We start from the raw sequence: 22296 nt of genomic DNA, 5'->3' as shown, positions 1-22296 counted from the left end.
TAGCCACAGCTCACGGTCCTCCTGGAATCAGAAGTTTTTTTTTACTCAATGGAGGAACGTAGTCAGAGGAATGCTGATGAAGGTCTTGCTCGAGCCGTGTATGCAACTGGTTCGCCTCTAATGCACACAGGCAATGTGTATTGGAAGAGATTTCTGAATGTCCTTCGCCCAGCGTACACCCCTCCAACCAGACATGCTTCACCTACTCATTTGCTGGATGCAGAGCTCAGCAGAGTTCAAGTGAAGGTCAAGCAAATCATAGAGAAAGCAGGCTGTACTGCAATCATCTCTGATTGGTTGTCGAACGTTTGTGGGCAAGGAATAATTAACTACATCATCTCCACCCCTCAACCAGTATTCTACAAGAGCACAGACACAAGGGACAACAGACACACCGGTCTCTACATTGCAGATGAGCTGAAGGCAGTCATCAATGACTTTGGACCACAGAAGGTATTTGCACTGGTGACAGACAATGCTGCGAACATGAAGGCTGCTTGGTCTAAAGTGGAGGAGTCCTACCCTCACATCACACCCATTGGCTGTGCTGCTCATGCATTGAATCTGTTCCTCAAGGACATCATGACACTGAAAACAATGGATACACTCTACAAGAGAGCCAAGGAAATGGTTAGGTATGTGAAGGGTCATCAAGTTAAGCAGCAATCTACCTCACCAAGCAAAGTGAGAAGAATAAGAGCACCACATTGAAGCTGCCCAGCAACACCTGTTGGGGTGGTGTTGTCATCATGTTTGACAGTCTGCTGGAGGGGAAGGAGTCTCTCCAAGAAATGGCCGTATCACAGTCTGCCGATATGGACAGCCCCATCAAGAGGATCCTCCTGGATGATCTATTTTGGGAGAGAGTGTTAAGCAGCCTGAAACTCCTGAAACCTATTGCAGTGGCCATTGCACGGATTGAAGGAGACAATGCCATCCTGTCTGATGTTCAGACTCTGCTTGCAGATGTAAGAAGAAATCCGTACGGCCCTCCCCACTGTACTGTTGCTCCAAGCAGAGGAAACTGCAGTTCTGAAATACATCAAAAAGCGTGAAGACCTCTGCCTGAAGCCCACACACACCGCAGCGTACATGTTGGACCCCAAGTATGCTGGCAAGAGCATCCTGTCTGGTGCAGAGATCAACAAGGCCTATGGTGTCATCACTACCGTGTCATCTCCACCTTGGCCTGGATGAGGGCACGGTTCTTGGCTGTCTGGTGAAGTACACTTCCAAGCAAGGACTTTGGGATGGAGATGCAATATGGCAGTCGTGCCAACATCTCATCAGCCACCTGGTGGAAGGGGCTTTGGGATGTAGATGCAATATGGCAGTCGTGCCAACATATCTCATCAGTCACCTGGTGGAAGGGACTTTGTGGATCTGAGGCTCTTTCCCCTGTTGCCTCCATCATCCTCCAAATCCCACCAACATCAGCCGCCTCAGAGCACAACTGGTCCTTGTTTGGGAACACACACACCATAGCATGCGACAGGCTGACCAATACAAGGGTTGAAAAATTGGTGGCCTTCCGGGCAAACTAGAGGCTGTTTGAGCCTGAACGAGGTTGGAAATTGACAGTGAAGATGAGGCCTCAGAGTCTGATGTTCAAGAGGTGGACATTGAGGAGGTCCCGGGAGAAGACATGGAAGCCTGAGAGGAAGACAACCAAACCATCATTTTACAGATGTATGTTGAAAACGTTTTTGGGAGATGCGATGGGTCATTGGGGATCATTCAATATTCCCGTTCTTTTGTTTTTCAGTGAAATCATCCCATGTGGAGAGTCAACTCATTTAATTGGAGTTCAATTCGTTACTTCTGATGGTAGGATTGAATCATTTGCAATTATGTCTACTTATGATAAGGTCAAAGGTTTATGTTTCTGTCTGCATATGATATGGTAAATATATCCAATGCAAAAAACATATACATTTAAATGGTATTAATATCAATTTGCATATATTTCTGTTCATTCAAATATATTCCTGTTAATTCTCATATATTCCCGTTAATTCCCACGGAAAGTTTCTACCTCTGAATATTCCCCAAAATGTGCAACCCTAGTTGAGACACGACTCAGTGGAGAGAGAGAGAGACAGACAGAGACCCCCAGCTCCTACACTTAGCCACTATACCATGTGTATATCCTCTTACCAGTACCCCCTGTTACATCAACTGTCTGTCTGTCTGCCCATGTGTCATCACTAGAGAGGCCCCCAGCATCACTGCCGGTTTGTGTGTGTCCAGTCGGACATGGACTCCTATACGCACGCACGCACACACACGCACACACGCACACATGCACACACACACTGGCCCTCTGAACCCAGACCATCATGGCTAGGCTAAGTCGAGACAGAGGCAGAGACACATGTGGAGAGAGAAATGGGGGGAGAGAGAGGGAGAGAGAGATGAGGAGAGCGAAAGAGATAGAGGGAGATATGGAAAGACAGAGAGGGAGATATGGAGAGACAGATCGAGAGAGAAATGGAGAGAGAGAGGGATAAAAGTGTGGTGACAGCGGTGCGAGAGCTCGCGAGATGGTCGGCTCGTTAAACCCATATCCTTGCTGTGCTGCTGGGGGAGTGGACAGGGAGAGGTGTTTTAGTCTATATCTGGGAGAGACATGGGAATACAGAGAGGCTTTAAAAAAACACAGCTTTACGGCTGCATGAGCAAAGAGCAGAGGAATGAGAGAGAGAGAGAGGGAGGAGAGAGGCCGGCATTGACCCATTTCTGCAGGCCTCCATTCTATAACGGACACACACACACTCCCAGACACACTTGCAGGCAGACACGTTCTTCCAGACTTTGAGATACTCAGAGATATGTTTCACACAGGCGCACGAGAACACACACACACCATACAAGCACCATACACACAGCCCAATTCACGTCAGCTGCACTCAACCATCCCCTATTAGCTTTTCAATATGAAACCCCCCTATCCGCTATTGAGCGTCATTCTATGGCAGCTAGACTCTAAAGGGTACATTGAAGTGCTACCCCAAGCTGTTCCTCATCACGACATTACACACTTCCTGCCAAGAATGTATGTGTTCAATACCGAGCTGATAAGACCACGAGCCGCTTCTCTTCTATTCAATCCATTTCTATACCTCCCTCAAAGCTATTGAGGTGTTATGGGGATTGAAGGACATTGAAGGGGCCTGTCTATTCAAACCCACTGTCAGGGCGAAATATCTCGAGCATAGAAATACACACACACACTGACTTTCAATGATTTTATTCATCGCCGAGATATTTTAGTCACATGCACTGGCTCATTAGCACTGTTGAGAGTCCCATAGACATAAACTTGGACTCACACTCGTGCACACACACACACACACACACACACACACACACACACACACACACACACACACACACACACTCACACATACTTGTACACACACCAAGACACACACAAGAACACTCGCCGACGCTCTGTGACACACACACACACACAATCCCTCTGAAATGCACTCGATGCCCTCAGACGAGGACTCTGACCCGGTTCAGACAGGAGCCGCTGTCTCTCTCAGCCGTCCTGTATCCCCACCACTGCTTTACCCTCATTTTGCCTCAATGTTACGTAAGTGTTGTTTCTCCTCGATCCTCTCAGCTCTTACTGCTCATGTTGTCTCTCCTCGATCCTCTCAGCTCTTACTGCTCATGTTGTCTCTACTCGATCCTCTCAGCTCTTACTGCTCATGTTGTCCTCTCAGCTCTTACTGATCCTCTCAGCTCTTACTGCTCATGTTGTCTCTACTCGATCCTCTCAGCTCTTACTGCTCATGTTGTCTCTCCTAGATCCTCTCAGCTCTTACTGCTCATGTTGTCTCTCCTCGATCCTCTCAGCTCTTACTGCTCATGTTGTCTCTCCTCGATCCTCTCAGCTCTTACTGCTCATGTTGTCTCTCCTCGATCCTCTCAGCTCTTACTGCTCATGTTGTCTCTCCTAGATCCTCTCAGCTCTTACTGCTCATGTTGTCTCTCCTAGATCCTCTCAGCTCTTACTGCTCATGTTGTCTCTCCTCGATCCTCTACGCTCTTACTGCTCATGTTGTCATGTTGTCCTCGATCCTCTCAGCTCTTACTGCTCATGTTGTCTCTCCTCGATCCTCTCAGCTCTTACTGCTCATGTTGTCTCTCCTCGATCCTCTCAGCTCTTACTGCTCATGTTGTCTCTCCTCGATCCTCTCAGCTCTTACTGCTCATGTTGTCTCTCCTCGATCCTCTCAGCTCTTACTGCTCATGTTGTCTCTCCTCGATCCTCTCAGCTCTTACTGCTCATGTTGTCTCTCCTCGATCCTCTCAGCTCCTTCTGCTCATGTTGTCTCTCCTCGATCCTCTCAGCTCTTACTGCTCATGTTGTCTCTACTCGATCCTCTCAGCTCTTACTGCTCATGTTGTCTCTCCTCGATCCTCTCAGCTCTTACTGCTCATGTTGTCTCTCCTCGATCCTCTCAGCTGACTGGGGGTGTCTGACTGGGGTGTCTGACTGGGGGTGTCTGACTGGGGGTGTCTGACTGGGGGGGGTGGCTGACTGGAGGTGGCTGACTGGGGGTGTCTGACTGGGGGTGGCTGACTGGGGGTGGCTGACTGGGGTGGCTGACTGGGGATGTCTGACTGGGGGTGGCTGACTGGAGGTGGCTGACTGGGGGTGTCTGACTGGGGGTGGCTGACTGGGGGTGGCTGACTGGGGGTGGCTGACTGGGGGTGTCTGACTGGGGGTGGCTGACTGGGGGTGGCTGACTGGGGGTGGCTGACTGGGGGTGGCTGACTGGGATGTCTGACTGGGGGTGGCTGACTGGGGGTGGCTGACTGGGATGTCTGACTGGGGGTGGCTGACTGGGGGTGTCTGACTGGGGTGGCTGACTGGGGGTGTCTGACTGAGGGTGTCTGACTGGGGGTGTCTGACTGGGGGTGGCTGACTGGGGGTGTCTGACTGGGGGTGTCTGACTGGGGGTGTCTGACTGGGGGTGGCTGACTGGGGGTGTCTGACTGGGGGTGGCTGACTGGGGGTGGCTGACTGAGGGTGGCTGACTGGGGGTGGCTGACTGGGGTGGCTGACTGGGATGTCTGACTGGGGGTGTCTGACTGGGGGTGGCTGACTGGGGGTGTCTGACTGAGGGTGGCTGACTGGGGGTGGCTGACTGGGGGTGGCTGACTGGGATGTCTGACTGGGGGTGGCTGACTGAGGGTGGCTGACTGGGGGTGGCTGACTGGGGGTGGCTGACTGGGATGTCTGACTGGGGGTGGCTGACTGGGATGTCTGACTGGGATGTCGAACAGTATTACTGTTATAGAGGTCAAGATTAATAACCGACGCAGCAACCAGGATTACATATCACACACACACATCAGATATACACATGCACGCACACACACACACACACACACACACACACACACACACACACACACACACACACACACACACACACACACACACACACACACACACACACACACACACACACACCTGGCTCATTCAGCCAGGCATTGAATAACATCCAACACATTATCTGCAGAACCTTTCTAATTGACTCCACTGTCAAACAAAATGAAGAACTGGCTCAACTCTGTATTCTGTGTATGAAAGCAGTCTGTTTGGATGCAGGGTTACAATATAATTAGGATTCGCATTACAATAGCAATTTCCCCTCTATCTCTCTCCACTGACAGCCAATATAATGCATGGTAGACACATCACTGCTGTAGACTCACAGAACATCTGCCACTTCCAATCAGACCGTGCTTTAGAAGAATGGAGGTAGGCGTGGCTACAATGCAGCTCAAAGGTGTGTGCGTGCGTGTGTGTACGTACATGGCAAAGATCAGGTGCATGCCCGACATCAGTCCTCCTCAGTAGAGCTGGGGCCTCTACTAAGTGTGTGTGTTGGTGTTTCCAAGCTTCCCACCCCCTAGCACAGAGAGAAGGGGGGACACGGGGGGGGGTGGTAAGCGAGTCCGATAGATGGAAAGTGAATAACTGCTGAGAATTAAAATGTCATCGAGCACAGGGGAGGTCAACCACACACAAGGCAAGCAGAGATACTGAGATCATTCCCCCTGACACACCAGCACAGGGGTGTGTGTGTGTGTGTGTGTGTGTGTGAGTCGGAGGTACCTAAATGGATACCGACTAGTCTGCTGTTAGTACATCTAAGGACAAGACCTGTGTACGTTGCAGAAATGTTATTTTACATTAAATGTGTGAATGTGGAAACCTTACTGGCCATGTTGGCACTATGTGTGTATGACGTGACATAGTGTATGAGTTGGAATGGGTTTCAGTCAGTGTACAAAATCATGGCCACATGCTAGAGCATAATGTTGGACACACACACACACACACACACACAGGGCCGGGACGCCACCAGTACCGTCTTACTCGTTAGTATCGTGGGAAGGAAACAAAACAGCACTAATGTTGGAAACAAACATCATCATGTTGTTATGTTTTAGAGTCATGTTTTATTTATATTCCAAGACAGAGCACAATCTTTTACATACAGCGTGTTTTTAAAGGAAGAAAGAGATGGTCTGCTATGTGTTTCCATTTATGCCATGGAGAAAATACTGAGATACTGGTTTCATCATAGCCCTAACACACACACACACACACACACACGAGATACAATATCTCTACTATTAGTAGACACACACAGTAGATACAATATCTTTACTATTAGTAGACACACACAGTAGATACAATATCTCTACTATTAGTAGACACACACACACACACACACACACACGAGATACAATATCTCTACTATTACTACACACACACACACACACACATGAGATACAATAACTCTACTATTACTAGACACACACACACACACACGTGATACAATATCTCTACTATTACTAGACACACACACACGCACGCACGCGCACGCACGCACACACACACACAGACAGACAGACAGACAGACAGACAGACACACACACATACAGACAGACATAAACACACACACACACATACACACACACACACACACACACACATACACACACAACTACAGACACACATACAGACATAAACACACACACACACACACACACACAAACATACAGACAGACATAAACACACACACACATACAGACACACATACAGACACACATACAGACATAAACACACACAGACACACACACACACACACACACACACACACACACACACACACACAGAACCACACAGACACACATACAGACACACATACAGACATAAACAGACACACACACACACACACAAACATACAGACAGACATAAACACACACACACACACATACACACACACACACACACACAAACATACAGACAGACATAAACACACACACACATACAGACACACATACAGACACACATACAGACATAAACACACACAGACACACACACACACACACACACACACACACACACACACACACAGAACCACACAGACACACATACAGACACACATACAGACATAAACAGACACACACACACACACACACACAAACATACAGACAGACATAAACACACACACACACACATACACACACACACACACACACATACAGACACACATACAGACATAAACACACACACAGACACACACACACACACACACACACACACACACACACACACACACACACACAAACATACAGACAGACATAAACACACACACACATACAGACACACATACAGACACACATACAGACATAAACACACACACACACACAGACTTCCGGCGCCGACTGAGACTCGCTTCGCGTTCCTAGGAAACTATGCAGTTTTTTGTTTTTTTACGTGTTATTTCTTACATTAGTACCCCAGGTCATCTTAGGTTTCATTACATACAGTCGAGAAGAACTACTGAATATAAGATCAGCGCCAACTCACCATCAGTACGACCAAGAATATGTTTTCCGCGACGGATCCGGTGTTCTGCCTTACAAACAGGACAACGGAATGGATCGCATGCAGCGACCCAAGGAAACGACGAAAAAAGAGGGAAACGAGGCGGTGTTCTGGTCAGACAAAAAGGGCACATCACGCACCACTCCCCAGCATTCTTCTTGCCAATGTCCAGTCTCTTGACAACAAGGTTGACGAAATCCGAGCAAGAGTAGCATTCCAGAGGGACATCAGAGACTGCAACGTTCTCTGCTTCACAGAAACATGGCTTACTGGGAAGACGCTATCCGAGGCGGTGCAGCCAACGGGTTTCTCCACGCACGCGCCGACAGAAACAAACATCTTTCTGGTAAGAAGAGTGGCGGGGCGTATGCCTCATGACTAACGAGACATGGTGTGATGAAGGAAACATACAGGAACTCAAATCCTTCTGTTCACCTGATTTAGAATTCCTCACAATCAAATGTAGACCGCATTATCTTCCAAGAGAATTCTCCTCGATTATAATCACAGCCGTATATATCCCCCAAGCAGACACATCGATGGCTCTGAACGAACTTTATTTAACTCTTTGCAAACTGGAAACCATTTATCCGGAGGCTGCATTCATTGTAGCTGGGGATTTTAACAAAGCTAATCTGAAAACAAGACTCCCTAAATTTTACCAGCATATCGATTGCGCAACCAGGGGTGGTAAAACCTTGGATCATTGTTACTCTAACTTCCGCGACGCATATAAGGCCCTGCCCCGCCCCCTTTCGGAAAAGCTGACCACGACTCCATTTTGCTGATCCCTGCCTACAGGCAGAAACTAAAACAAGAGGCTCCCACGCTGAGGTCTGTCCAACGCTGGTCAGACCAAGCTGACTCCACACTCCAAGACTGCTTCCATCACGTGGACTGGGACACATTGCGTCAGATGGAAATATTGACGAATACGCTGATTCGGTGTGCGAGTTCATTAGAACGTGCGTCGAAGATGTCGTTCCCATAGCAACGATAAAAACATTCCCAAACCAGAAACCGTGGATTGATTCGCGTGAAACTGAAAGCGCGAACCACTGCTTTTAATCAGGGCAAGGTGTCTGGTAATATGTCCGAATATAAACAATGCAGCTATTCCCTCCGCAAGGCTATTAAACAAGCTAAGCGTCAGTACAGAGACAAAGTGGAATCTCAATTCAATGGCTCAGACACAAGAGGCATGTGGCAGGGTCTACAGTCAATCACGGACTACAAGAAGAAACCCAGCCCAGTCACGGACCAGGATGTCTTGCTCCCAGGCAGACTAAATCACTTTTTTGCCCGCTTTGAGGACAATACAGTGCCACTGACACGGCCTGCAACGAAAACATGCGGTCTCTCCTTCACTGCAGCCGAGGTGAGTAAGACATTTAAACGTGTTAACCCTCGCAAGGCTGCAGGCCCAGACGGCATCCCCAGCCACGCCTCAGAGCATGCGCAGACCAGCTGGCCGGTGTGTTTACGGACATATTCAATCAATCCCTATACCAGTCTGCTGTTCCCACATGCTTCAAGAGGGCCACCATTGTTCCTGTTCCCAAGAAAGCTAAGGTAACACTCACTTCCGTCATCATGAAGTGCTTTGAGAGACTAGTCAAGGACCATATCACCTCCACCCTACCTGACACCCTAGACCCACTCCAATTTGCTTACCGCCCAAATAGGTCCACAGACGATGCAATCTCAACCACACTGCACACTGCCCTAACCCACCTGGACAAGAGGAATACCTATGTGAGAATGCTGTTCATCGACTACAGCTCGGCATTCAATACCATAGTACCCTCCAAGCTCGTCATCAAGCTCGAGACCCTGGGTCTCACCCCGCCCTGTGCACTGGGTACTGGACTTCCTGACGGGCCACCCACAGGTGGTGAGGGTAGGCAACAACATCTCCTCCCCGCTGATCCTCAACACGGGGGAGGGTGCGTTCTGAGCCCTCTCCTGTACTCCCCTGTTCACCCACGACTGCGTGGCCATGCACGCCTCCAACTCAATCATCAAGTTTGCGGATGACACAACAGTGGTAGGCTTGATTACCAACAACGACGAGACGGCCTACAGGGAGGAGGTGAGGGCCCTCGGAGTGTGGTGTCAGGAAAATAACCTCACACTCAACGTCAACAAAACTAAGGAGATGATTGTGGACTTCAGGAAACAGCAGAGGGAACACCCCCTATCCACATCGATGGATCAGTAGTGGAGAGGGTAGCAAGTTTTAAGTTCCTCGGCATACACATCACAGACAAACTGAATTGGTCCACTCACACTGACAGCGTCGTGAAGAAGGCGCAGCAGCGCCTCTTCAACCTCAGGAGGCTGAAGAAATTCGGCTTGTCACCAAAAGCACTCACAAACTTCTACAGATGCACAATCGAGAGCATCCTGGCGGGCTGTATCACCGCCTGGTACGGCAACTGCTCCGCCCTCAACCGTAAGGCTCTCCAGAGGGTAGTGAGGTCTGCACAACGCATCACCGGGGGCAAACTACCTGCCCTCCAGGACACCTACACCACCCGATGTTACAGGAAGGCCATAAAGATCATCAAGGACATCAACCACCCGAACCACTGCCTGTTCACCCCGCTATCATCCAGAAGGCGAGGTCAGTACAGGTGCATCAAAGCTGGGACCGAGAGACTGAAAAACAGCTTCTATCTCAAGGCCATCAGACTGTTAAACAGCAATCACTAACATTGAGTGGCTGCTGCCAACACACTGACTCAACTCCAGCCACTTTAATAATGGGAATTGATGGGAAATTATGTAAATATATCACTAGCCACTTTAAACAATGCTACCTTATATAATGTTACTTACCCTACACTATTCATCTCATATGCATATGTATATACTGTACTCTAGATCATCGACTGCATTCTTATGTCACTAGCCACTTTAACTATGCCACTTTGTTTACTTTGTCTACATACTCATCTCATATGTATATACTGTACTCGATACCATCTACTGTATGCTGCTCTGTACCATCACTCATTCATATATCCTTATGTACATATTCCTTATCCCCTTACACTGTGTATAAGACAGTAGTTTTGGAATTGTTAGTTAGATTACTTGTTGGTTATCACTGCATTGTCGGAACTAGAAGCACAAGCATTTCGCTACACTCGCATTAACATCTGCTAACCATGTGTATGTGACAAATAAAATTTGAATTGATTTGATTTGATTTAGACACACACACACACACATGCAGACACACACACACACACACACACACAAACATACAGACAGACATAAACACACACACACACACACACACATACAGACACACACACAGACACACACACACACACATACAGACACACACACACACACACACACACATACAGACACACATACAGACATACAGACATACACACACACACACACACACACACACACACACACACATACAGACAGACATAAACACACACACACACACATACACACACATACAGACACACATACAGACATAAACACACACACACACACACACACACACACACACACACACACACACACACACACACACACACACACAGACACACACACACACACACATACAGACACACATACAGACATAAACAGACACACACACACACACACACATACACACACACATACACACACACAGACACACACACACACACACACACACACACACACACACACACACACACACACATACAGACATAAACACACACACACACACACATACACACACACACACACACATACAGACAGACATAAACACACACACACACACATACACACACACACACACACACATACAGACACACATACAGACATAAACACACACACACACACACACACACACACACACACACACACACACACACACACACACACACACATACACACACATACACATACAGACACACACACACACACACACATACACACACACATACAGACAGACATACAGACACACACACACACACATACAGACACACACACACACACACACACATACAGACATAAACACACACACACTTTGGTACTTCAACCCAGTAAACATTCTCCCTGGGTTTTTATGATGGAAAAACCCATTTTCTCAATGTTCTCCATTGAAAACAGCTTAGGAAAACCTCAGGCCATGTTGGCACTAGTAGTTAGTGTGTATTTCTATATTTTCGAGCTTGGTGGGATGCATACAACGAAAGAGTGACGCAGTAAGGTCTTGGCTTAGGTTATGGATCAAAATAATACCTTTTCAGGGCTGAAATACATGCAGTATATAATAGCTATTTTTGGTTTGAGTACACAGCTTAATGTGTTCAGCTGTCAGGGAAAGGTAATGGGTTGTGATGGCTTCGTTAATGTGTCATCAAAAGGTTCCAAAAGTGTTCTATGTGAGTTATGAAGGGTTCTACAGTTACAGGAAATAGGAAGTATGATCCAAGATTTGAAGGAGTTGGCCGGGAGAGTCATTAACATAACTCTTTCTCAAGGGCGTGTGTGTGTGTGTGTGTGTGTGTGTCCAGGGAGGGGAACATATAGTTAAAGCTTCATCCTCTGGATGACATGTAGATATACCATATCTCTCTGGAGAACGAGGACTTCAGAGTTAGCATAGGAATGCGACTGTAAATTCCCTCCCCCTGGTCTTTTGACTGACCAACTTTTGTTCCTATCTCAGAAGAAAAAAAAGGTCCAGTACTCACTAATAGTGAAGTCGTTTTGTGGATTGAGTTATTCTCAGGACGACGTGTCAGAATACACATGGTGCGCACACACACACACACACACAGCTTTTGTCATCATCAGCGCGTGTGCGACAGGCTTTGTTCCATCGTGTTCTGGAAATGTGGTCTAGAGACCAACCAACTGGAGCTAAGAGCAGAACTCCGGTGTTTGGGATGCCAAACGTTTCATGTTTATTTGTACAGACGGGAGACAACACGACACACATTCACACACACTCCCCATCGCTCCAGCGTTAACGGATGTTAGTAATGTGTATCCCAGGGGCCAAACACCCACTCACATTTCCATTATTTTGTGTGTGTGTGTGAGATATCATGTTCATAACTTTAGACAACAAGAGTGCGTCACAGATACGGTATCACACACACCAGCGGCGAGCGTGGGAGAGACGAGAGACACACACACTTCTATACAGGCAACACGCTCGCTCTCGCTCCGATCCCTCGTCTTTGTTCCCTCGGTTTGTTGGTTTGTTTTCTTTTTTGTGTGTGTGTGTCGTTTAATCTGCTCTTTCGCTCCGCACCTCGTCTCTCTCATCCCCTTTTACTTGAATCTATCTGCCATCTGACAACGTGCTTCTCCTTCAAGTCCCCGAGTGGGTGACAGCTCCACATGCAGACGGTGTATTCGCTACGTCGGGAATAGGGTCACGTTTGAGATGCAGCCTGTATCTGGTCAACCCAGGCCAGTGTTCACTCTGGAGACTGACTTCAGTAGCTGGTCTGGTCTAGTTGGAGAAGGACTGTATACACACACACACAGGGAGACAGACTGCACACACACAGACACCCACTCACACTACACACTTGTCTGAAGCCCTACTCTGGTGCAGACTGTGTGGGCTGATTGAGGATGACTGCTGTGTTATTTCATGAATTACGTTTTTCAGTCTTTCGCTCCCTTCTTTGTTTGGTGGGAGGAAGAGGGTGGTGAGGCGACGCTCCCCCGTCGTCCTCGACTGTTCTACACCCCCCTATCACTGCTGATCATCGTCTCAATTACGCATCCCTCCCTCCTTCCTTCCCTCTCTCTCCCTCCCCTGTTGCTGTTTTCGGTCTTTCCTCTCCGCTCATCCCAAGTTACTCTCTATCCACTCCTCTACTCTCCCCCCCACAACCCCATCGTCACATTCCTTATTTTCTTCTTGCTCTTTCTCTCTGTTCCAAAGTTATGTGGTTAAGACTAACAACTACTTGCATTATTTCTTTTCTCTTTTCTCTCCGTTACCACCTTTTTTTTCATAAGTGGCAACAGCTTAAAGTAGTCTCTCTCTCTCTCTCTCCCTCTCTCGTTCTCTCCCCCCCCTCTCTCCCTCTCTCTCTCGTTCTCTCTCCCTCTCTCTCTCTCCTCTCTCTCGTTCTCTCTCTCTCTCCCTCTCTCCCCCTCTCTCTCTCTCTCTCCTCTCTCGTTCTCTCCCCCTCTCTCCCTCTCTCTCTCGTTCTCTCTCCCTCTCTCTCTCCCTCTCTCTCGTTCTCTCTCTCTCTCCCTCTCTCCCCCTCTCTCCCCCTCTCTCTCCCCCCCTCTCCCTCTCTCGTTCTCTCCCCCCCTCTCTCTCGTTCTCTCTCTATCTCTCTCCCTCTCTCCCCCTCTCTCTCTCCCCCTCTCTCGTTCTCTCCCCCCCTCTCCCTCTCTCGTTCTCTCTCTCTCCCTCTCTCGTTCTTTCCATCACTTCTCATAGTCTACTGTCTCAGTCATGTCAACAACAGCTTGTCATAAACGATCAGTCTCTATCCTCCCTCCTCCTCGTGTTCTCTCGCCTCCCTGTTCTTCTTATTCTCTCCTCCTCTCTTTCACTCTGTCCTTTGCCAGCCTTTCAGTCCTTTTTTTAAAACCTCCAGCACTGTCCTTTTTGCCTCCCGTCATCTTCTCTCTTCTTCCTCTCAAGCATCTTTCCTTTCTCCTCTTGGTTTTTCTATCCATTCCTCCATATTAATGTCCTTGTCCTCTGCAGATCTCTCTCTCCTCTCGCCTCCTTTCACACTTTCCAACACTAACAGGCTGGCAGGAAGATGGAGAGGTGAGATGACTAAGGCTCTCTTCTTTCACACCTCTCTCTCTTTCTCCCCCGCTCCCTCTCTCCTCACCAACACCTTAATCTGTAGCCTCAAGTCAAAGGGAGAGAAAAATAAGAGGCCGGATGTAATTTTTGAGGGAAAGCAAAGGTCTTGAGGAGTGAACTGAAAGAGAGGGAGGAGAGAGGTAGAGAGAGCGTTTTCTGTGTTTCTCAGAAATTGCACTCATCCGTTCTCATCAATCAAATTTCAGTCAAATGTATTTATAAAGCCCTATTTTTATTTATTTTACTAGGCAAGTCAGTTAAGAAGAAATTCTTATTTTCAATGACGGCCTAGGTTAACTGCCTGTTCAGGGGCAGAACGACAGATTTGTACCTTGTCAGCTCAGGGATTGAACTTGCAACCTTCTGGTTACTAGTCCAACGCTCTAACCACTAGGCTACCCTGCCGCTGTCACAAAGTGCTGTACAGAAACCCAGCCTAAAACCCCAAACAGCAAGCAATGCAGGTGTGGAAGCACATCCCTCTCTCCTCTCAGTCAACGAGCCTCAGCCTATAGACTACATGGGGAGTAGTAGAAATAGCCTTTTAAGCATTCTAGTACAGTTAAATAGTTCACACACACACACATGGACGCAGCAGTCTAAGGCACTGCATCTCAGTGCAAGAGGCGTCATTACAGTCCCCATTACAGTCCAGGCTGTATTACATCCAGCCGTATTTGGGAGTCCCATAGGGAAGCGCACAATTGGCCCAGCGTCGTCCAAGTTTGGCCGGGGTAGGCCGTCATTGTCAATAAGAATTTGTTCTTAACTGCCTTGCCTACTAGTTCAATAAAGGTTACACACAAATCACACACCACACTGAGCAAAAACTAATTTTGTTGGCATTTACATAGTAAAACATCATCAAAACCTATTTCTTTCGCTTGCTTGCTGTGCTGTTTCGTTGTTAATTTGTTCAGTCGTTTCAGTCTCAACCAGGATTTCATCATTACATGTCAAGCAGTGAAGTTTCAGCTCAGTCTGTCCGTGGCCTCTCTTCCTCGGTGGACACTGTCACTGTGTCCGTTTCCATCTTGTCCAGCTGTGTATGTAACATTTCACCGTAAACCCTGTTTCTTGTCTGCATCGAAGTAGCGGTCCTTGTATCTAGCATGGTGGCAACACAGTAAAGAGCCTCAGAGAGAATGCCACCTAATCGCTTGCTCACAGCCTCTAGTAGAGTACTTTTTCAAGTTTTAATCCCACTGTCTGTCTGCAGTTTTGTTGAGCAGTAGTTTCAATGCCACGACAGAGGGTATCACGTCTGCTGCAGATGCAGTTGATGAGCTCATTTCTCCAGTCAGTTGTTCGAATGGCGCTAGGATTGTCTTTCAAACATGTTCTCATATGCCATTGAAATGGCAGCAGTGGTATGAGATGCAGCACATTCTTCAGCACGCAATGCTGCTTTCCTCAGTAGGAAATCGACCCACTGTGCTGTCAGACTCGGCATGCTCATGGGGCTGACATCGCTGGTAGTCGTGAAGCTAATAGCAGTGATGCCCGTAGCAAGGAGCTCAGGGATGTTTCAACAACAATACTGTGTAACTCCGGTAGGGCAACATCTGAAAAATAGCACCTACTTGGTGGTGTGTACCGGTGCTCGACCAGTCTGCGAAAGCCAACATCATCCACGACAGAGAACGGTTGATTGTCAAGGGCAATGAGATCCGTTATCGTGGCGTGAATGGATTTCGACCTTTTTGAGTTGTCTCGCCGAAATGTTCTTACTCTCTCAAATGACTGCTTGAGTGGAACTTGTTTAGTTGTTGGAAGTGTAGCGCTTAGTATTTTTCTGATGTTCTGTGTAGCGCTGTATTTTTCGTGGCGTCCTTACGTCGTGTGCCTACGTTGTATAGGTATGTACGTCATCTACCTACGTTGTATAGGTATGTACGTCATCTACCTACGTTATATAGGTATGCACGTCATCTACCTACGTTATATAGGTATGCACGTCATCTACCTACGTTATATAGGTATGCACGTCATCTACCTACGTTGTATAGGTATGCACGTCATCTACCTACGTTGTATAGGTATGTACATCATCTACCTACGTTATATAGGTATGCATGTCATCTACCTACGTTATATAGGTATGCATGTCATCTACCTACGTTATATAGGTATGCACGTCATCTACCTACGTTATATAGGTATGCACGTCATCTACCTACGTTATATAGGTATGCACGTCATCTACCTACGTTATATAGGTATGCACGTCATCTACCTACATTATATAGGTATGCACGTCATCTACCTACGTTATATAGGTATGCACGTCATCTACCTACGTTATATAGGTATGCACGTCATCTACCTACGTTGTATAGGTATGCACGTCATCTACCTACGTTATATAGGTATGCACGTCATCTACCTACGTTATATAGGTATGCACGTCATCTACCTACATTATATAGGTATGCACGTCATCTACCTACGTTATATAGGTATGCACGTCATCTACCTACGTTATATAGGTATGCACGTCATCTACCTACGTTGTATAGGTATGCACGTCATCTACCTACGTTGTATAGGTATGTACGTCATCTACCTACGTTGTATAGGTATGCACGTCATCTACCTACGTTGTATAGGTATGCACGTCATCTACCTACGTTGTATAGGTATGCACGTCATCTACCTACGTTGTATAGGTATGTACGTCATCTACCTACGTTGTATAGGTATGCACGTCATCTACCTACGTTATATAGGTATGCACGTCATCTACCTACGTTGTATAGGTATGCACGTCATCTACCTACGTTGTATAGGTATGCACGTCATCTACCTACGTTGTATAGGTATGTACGTCATCTACCTACGTTGTATAGGTATGCACGTCATCTACCTACGTTATATAGGTATGTACGTCATCTACCTACGTTGTATAGGTATGTACGTCATCTACCTACGTTATATAGGTATGTACGTCATCTACCTACGTTGTATAGGTATGCACGTCATCTACCTACGTTATATAGGTATGCACGTCATCTACCTACATTATATAGGTATGTACGTCATCTACCTACGTTATATAGGTATGCACGTCATCTACCTACGTTGTATAGGTATGCACGTCATCTACCTACGTTATATAGGTATGCACGTCATCTACCTACGTTATATAGGTATGCACGTCATCTACCTACGTTATATAGGTATGTACGTCATCTACCTACGTTGTATAGGTATGTACGTCATCTACCTACGTTATATAGGTATGTACGTCATCTACCTACGTTGTATAGGTATGCACGTCATCTACCTACGTTATATAGGTATGCACGTCATCTACCTACGTTGTATAGGTATGTACGTCATCTACCTACGTTATATAGGTATGTACGTCATCTACCTACGTTATATAGGTATGCACGTCATCTACCTACGTTGTATAGGTATGTACGTCATCTACCTACGTTATATAGGTATGCACGTCATCTACCTACGTTATATAGGTATGTACCTCATCTACCTACGTTGTATAGGTATGTACGTCATCTACCTACGTTGTATAGGTATGCACGTCATCTACCTACGTTGTATAGGTATGCACGTCATCTACCTACGTTATATAGGTATGTACGTCATCTACCTACGTTATATAGGTATGCACGTCATCTACCTACGTTGTATAGGTATGCACGTCATCTACCTACGTTATATAGGTATGCACGTCATCTACCTACGTTGTATAGGTATGCACGTCATCTACCTACGTTATATAGGTATGCACGTCATCTACCTACGTTATATAGGTATGCACGTCATCTACCTACGTTATATAGGTATGTACGTCATCTACCTACGTTATATAGGTATGCACGTCATCTACCTACGTTATATAGGTATGTACGTCATCTACCTACGTTATATAGGTATGCACGTCATCTACCTACGTTATATAGGTATGCACGTCATCTACCTACGTTATATAGGTATGCACGTCCGCTTTGACATTGGTTTTTCACGTCGGCGTTAAACTAGACATCGGGCCGATGCCCATGTTGCCATTTTTGAGCTAATATCGGTCGATTCCGATACTCTCACCGATTATATTGTGCATGCCCCAACTCTGATAGCTAAGATGGCATGGATAAGAGCATGGTGCTTGCAACACCTGGGTATATGGGTTCGAATCCCTCATGGACCCAATATACTGAATGTGTTAACCTCTTGCCTCTAGTTGGGACGCTTGCGTCCCAACTAGAGCTCTGGAAATGCAAATGTGCTACGCTAAATGCTAATAGTATTAGTTAAAACTCAAAAGTTCATTAAAATACACATGCAGGGTATCAAATTAAAGCTACACTCGTTGTGAATCCAGGCAACAAGTCAGATTTTTAAAATGCTTTTCGGCGACAGCATGAGAAGCTATTATCTGATAGCATGCACCAATACACTACAACAGAAAAGCACAGCAGGGGACGTAAACAAAATAATTAGCATTTCGGCGTTACACAAACCGCACAATAAAATAGAAAACAGTCATTACCTTTCACCATCTTCTTTGTTGGCACTCCTAGATGTCCCATAAACACTATTGGGTCTTTATTTCAATTAAATCGGGCCATATAAAGCCAAGATATCGTTATATGTAGACTGTGTGATAAACGAAAAAAAAACAGCGATTTCACAACGTAACGTCATTTTTAAAATTCAAAAAGTAGACGATAAACTTTCACAAAACACTTGAAATACGTTTGTAATGCTACTTTAGGTATTAGTAAACGTTAATAAGCGATAAAAATCATCCGTAGGCGATGTAAATATCATTAGCTGTCGTCTTGGAAAAAATTTCAGGAGAGAGCTCTTCCGGAATGATCTGGGCGGAGACCGGAGGTAAGTCGTGCCCCTCTTTCGGTTCAACCAAGAATCAAAGAGGATTCAATTCACAAGACTCTAGACAACATGGGGATGCCGTGGGAGTTGAATGCTCGGTCTTATCTAATTCGGCTCACTGTTAACAATTGCTTGAAGTGGCGCAAGGATATTTATTTCCATTTTCTGTGATCAGGTTTTCCTGTGCTTTCCGATGTAACGCACGTTATGTAATAGCCACAGTCGTGATTTAACCAGTTTTAAAAACGTCCGAGGGTTTCCTATCCACACATTCTAACCATATGAACGTACTATATTCCTGGCATGAGTAGCAGGGCGCTGAAATGTTGCGCGATTTTTAACAAAATGTTCAAAAAAGTAGAGGGTAGGAGCAACAGGTTAAACTACACGTCCCTTTGGATAAAAGCATCTGCTAAAATCGTAACATGATACTGTTTAATTACACAGAAGCGAATTTCTCTTTCTCTCTTTTATAATTATATAATGAATCCTGAATTCTCAATGAGATAATCATTGTCTCCTCAATAATAATAATACTTTATCTCTCTCTCTCTTCTCCAGCGTGTTTGTCCAGTCAAAAGTGGACTTCTATATCAAGGGCAGTTTATTGGAGTTAATTCATGTGTTAGTCATTGAGTCCACAGAGCTCAGTCACTAGGCACTAAATGAGACATTAGGACTCATTAAAATTCTCACATCTTGTAGGACTGTGACATTTCACAGCTTCTGTGTGCGAGTTTAATCACCACGCCTGCAAATGTCACTCATCCACTGGCTGGGTAGAATGGGCGGGCTGTGTGAATGGGAGGCATTGTGAAAGGGAGAGTGTGTGAGTTTGTGTGTTTTACCCGTGAGGGTGAGTTTCGTGTGTGTGTGTGTGTGTTAGACAGTCGGCCTGATAAGTTGTTCTGTTGTTCCCCCTCCAGCCACGTCAGATGGGACGCGCCAGGGCCTGGAGAGTATGAGGGGAGGAGTGTGTGCCACGCAGGGCATGAAGGTGATCCTCAAAGTGGGACAGAGTGAGTACTGAGACACACCTGAAATAAACACTCATTCATCATTTTCTCTCTCTCTCTCTCTCTCTCTCACACACACACACACACACACACACACACACACACACACACACTGACAGTGTACTCTAAGTGTATTAGTGTTGATTAGAGGCAACGAGCTGGAGGAGAGGAGCAGCCAGGATGACATGGCTCTAATGAGCCCTGTTGACTTCACTCACTAACACACTAAACACCACGACTCTCTGCTACTGGCTGTCTATGCCCAGACATACAGTAAGGAGTAGGCTGCTCATTCTGGGCTTAAACACCACTGACCCTGATAATGACTTTGTATGTATACAGTAGAGTAAACAGTCTCTATGGTGGTAAACACCAATGACTCTGCTAATGACTTTGTATGTATACAGTAGAGTAAACGGTCACTGGTGTTAAACACCAATGACTCTGCTAATGACTTTGTATGTATACAGTAGAGTAAACAGTCTCTATGGTGTTAAACACCAATGACTCTGCTAATGACTTTGTATGTATACAGTAGAGTAAACGGTCACTGGTGTTAAACACCAATGACTCTGCTAATGACTTTGTATGTATACAGTAGAGTAAACGGTCACTGGTGTTAAACACCAATGACTCTGCTAATGACTTTGTATGTATACAGTAGAGTAAACGGTCACTGGTGTTAAACACCAATGACTCTGCTAATGACTTTGTATGTATACAGTAGAGTAAACGGTCACTGGTGTTAAACACCAATGACTCTGCTAATGACTTTGTATGTATACAGTAGAGTAAACGGTCACTGGTGTTAAACACCAATGACTCTGCTAATGACTTTGTATGTATACAGTAGAGTAAACGGTCACTGGTGTTAAACACCAATGACTCTGCTAATGACTTTGTATGTATACAGTAGAGTAAACAGTCTCTATGGTGGTAAACACCAATGACTCTGCTAATGACTTTGTATGTATACAGTAGAGTAAACGGTCACTGGTGTTAAACACCAATGACTCTGCTAATGACTTTGTATGTATACAGTAGAGTAAACGGTCACTGGTGTTAAACACCAATGACTCTGCTAATGACTTTGTATGTATACAGTAGAGTAAACGGTCACTGGTGTTAAACACCAATGACTCTGCTAATGACTTTGTATGTATACAGTAGAGTAAACGGTCACTGGTGTTAAACACCACTGATCCTGCAAATGACTCTGCTGCTGGGGGGATCAATGTTTTAGATGGAAGTCACACGTTTTCTCTTACATACACATATTTTGACTGCAACACACAAATACAGTGGGGCAAGTATTTAGTCAGCCACCAATTGTGCAAGTTCTCCCACTTAAAAAGATGAGAGAGGCCTGTAATTTTCATCATAGGTACACGTCTCATAGGTACACATACTGATAACAAGTGCACACACACTCACACATACTCCCCATTCCATGCTCCTCATAATATAATCCTCTCTCCCTCCCCAACAGTGTTATCAGCTCTGTGTGTTGTTGAGATAGCACTTCTCTCTGTGTGTTGTTGTGGAAGCTCTTCTCTCTCTGTGTTGTTGTGAAAGCTCTTCTCTCTCTGTGTTGTTGTGAAAGCTCTTCTCTCTGTGTGTTGTTGTGAAAGCTCTTCTCTCTGTGTGTTGTTGTGAAAGCTCTTCTCTCTGTGTGT

General features: G+C 46.0%; 1 protein-coding gene across 1 annotated transcript in view; it reads left to right on the top strand.

Moving 5' to 3' along the window:
- efnb3b (ephrin-B3b) overlaps nt 1-22296 on the top strand; it is a 129924-nt gene that overhangs the window by 93478 nt on the left and 14150 nt on the right. The window contains exon 3 of the mRNA XM_029666706.2: nt 20531-20623. Coding sequence (XP_029522566.1) covers nt 20531-20623 — 93 coding nt within the window. The remainder of the gene's footprint in view (nt 1-20530; nt 20624-22296) is intronic.

The sequence above is a fragment of the Oncorhynchus nerka genome, linkage group LG8, assembly GCF_034236695.1.
Source record: "Oncorhynchus nerka isolate Pitt River linkage group LG8, Oner_Uvic_2.0, whole genome shotgun sequence".
Classification (NCBI taxonomy): Eukaryota; Metazoa; Chordata; class Actinopteri; order Salmoniformes; family Salmonidae; genus Oncorhynchus; species Oncorhynchus nerka.
The sequence above is the reverse complement of the archived record's forward strand: the minus strand, read 5'-3'. Positions and strand labels throughout refer to the sequence as shown.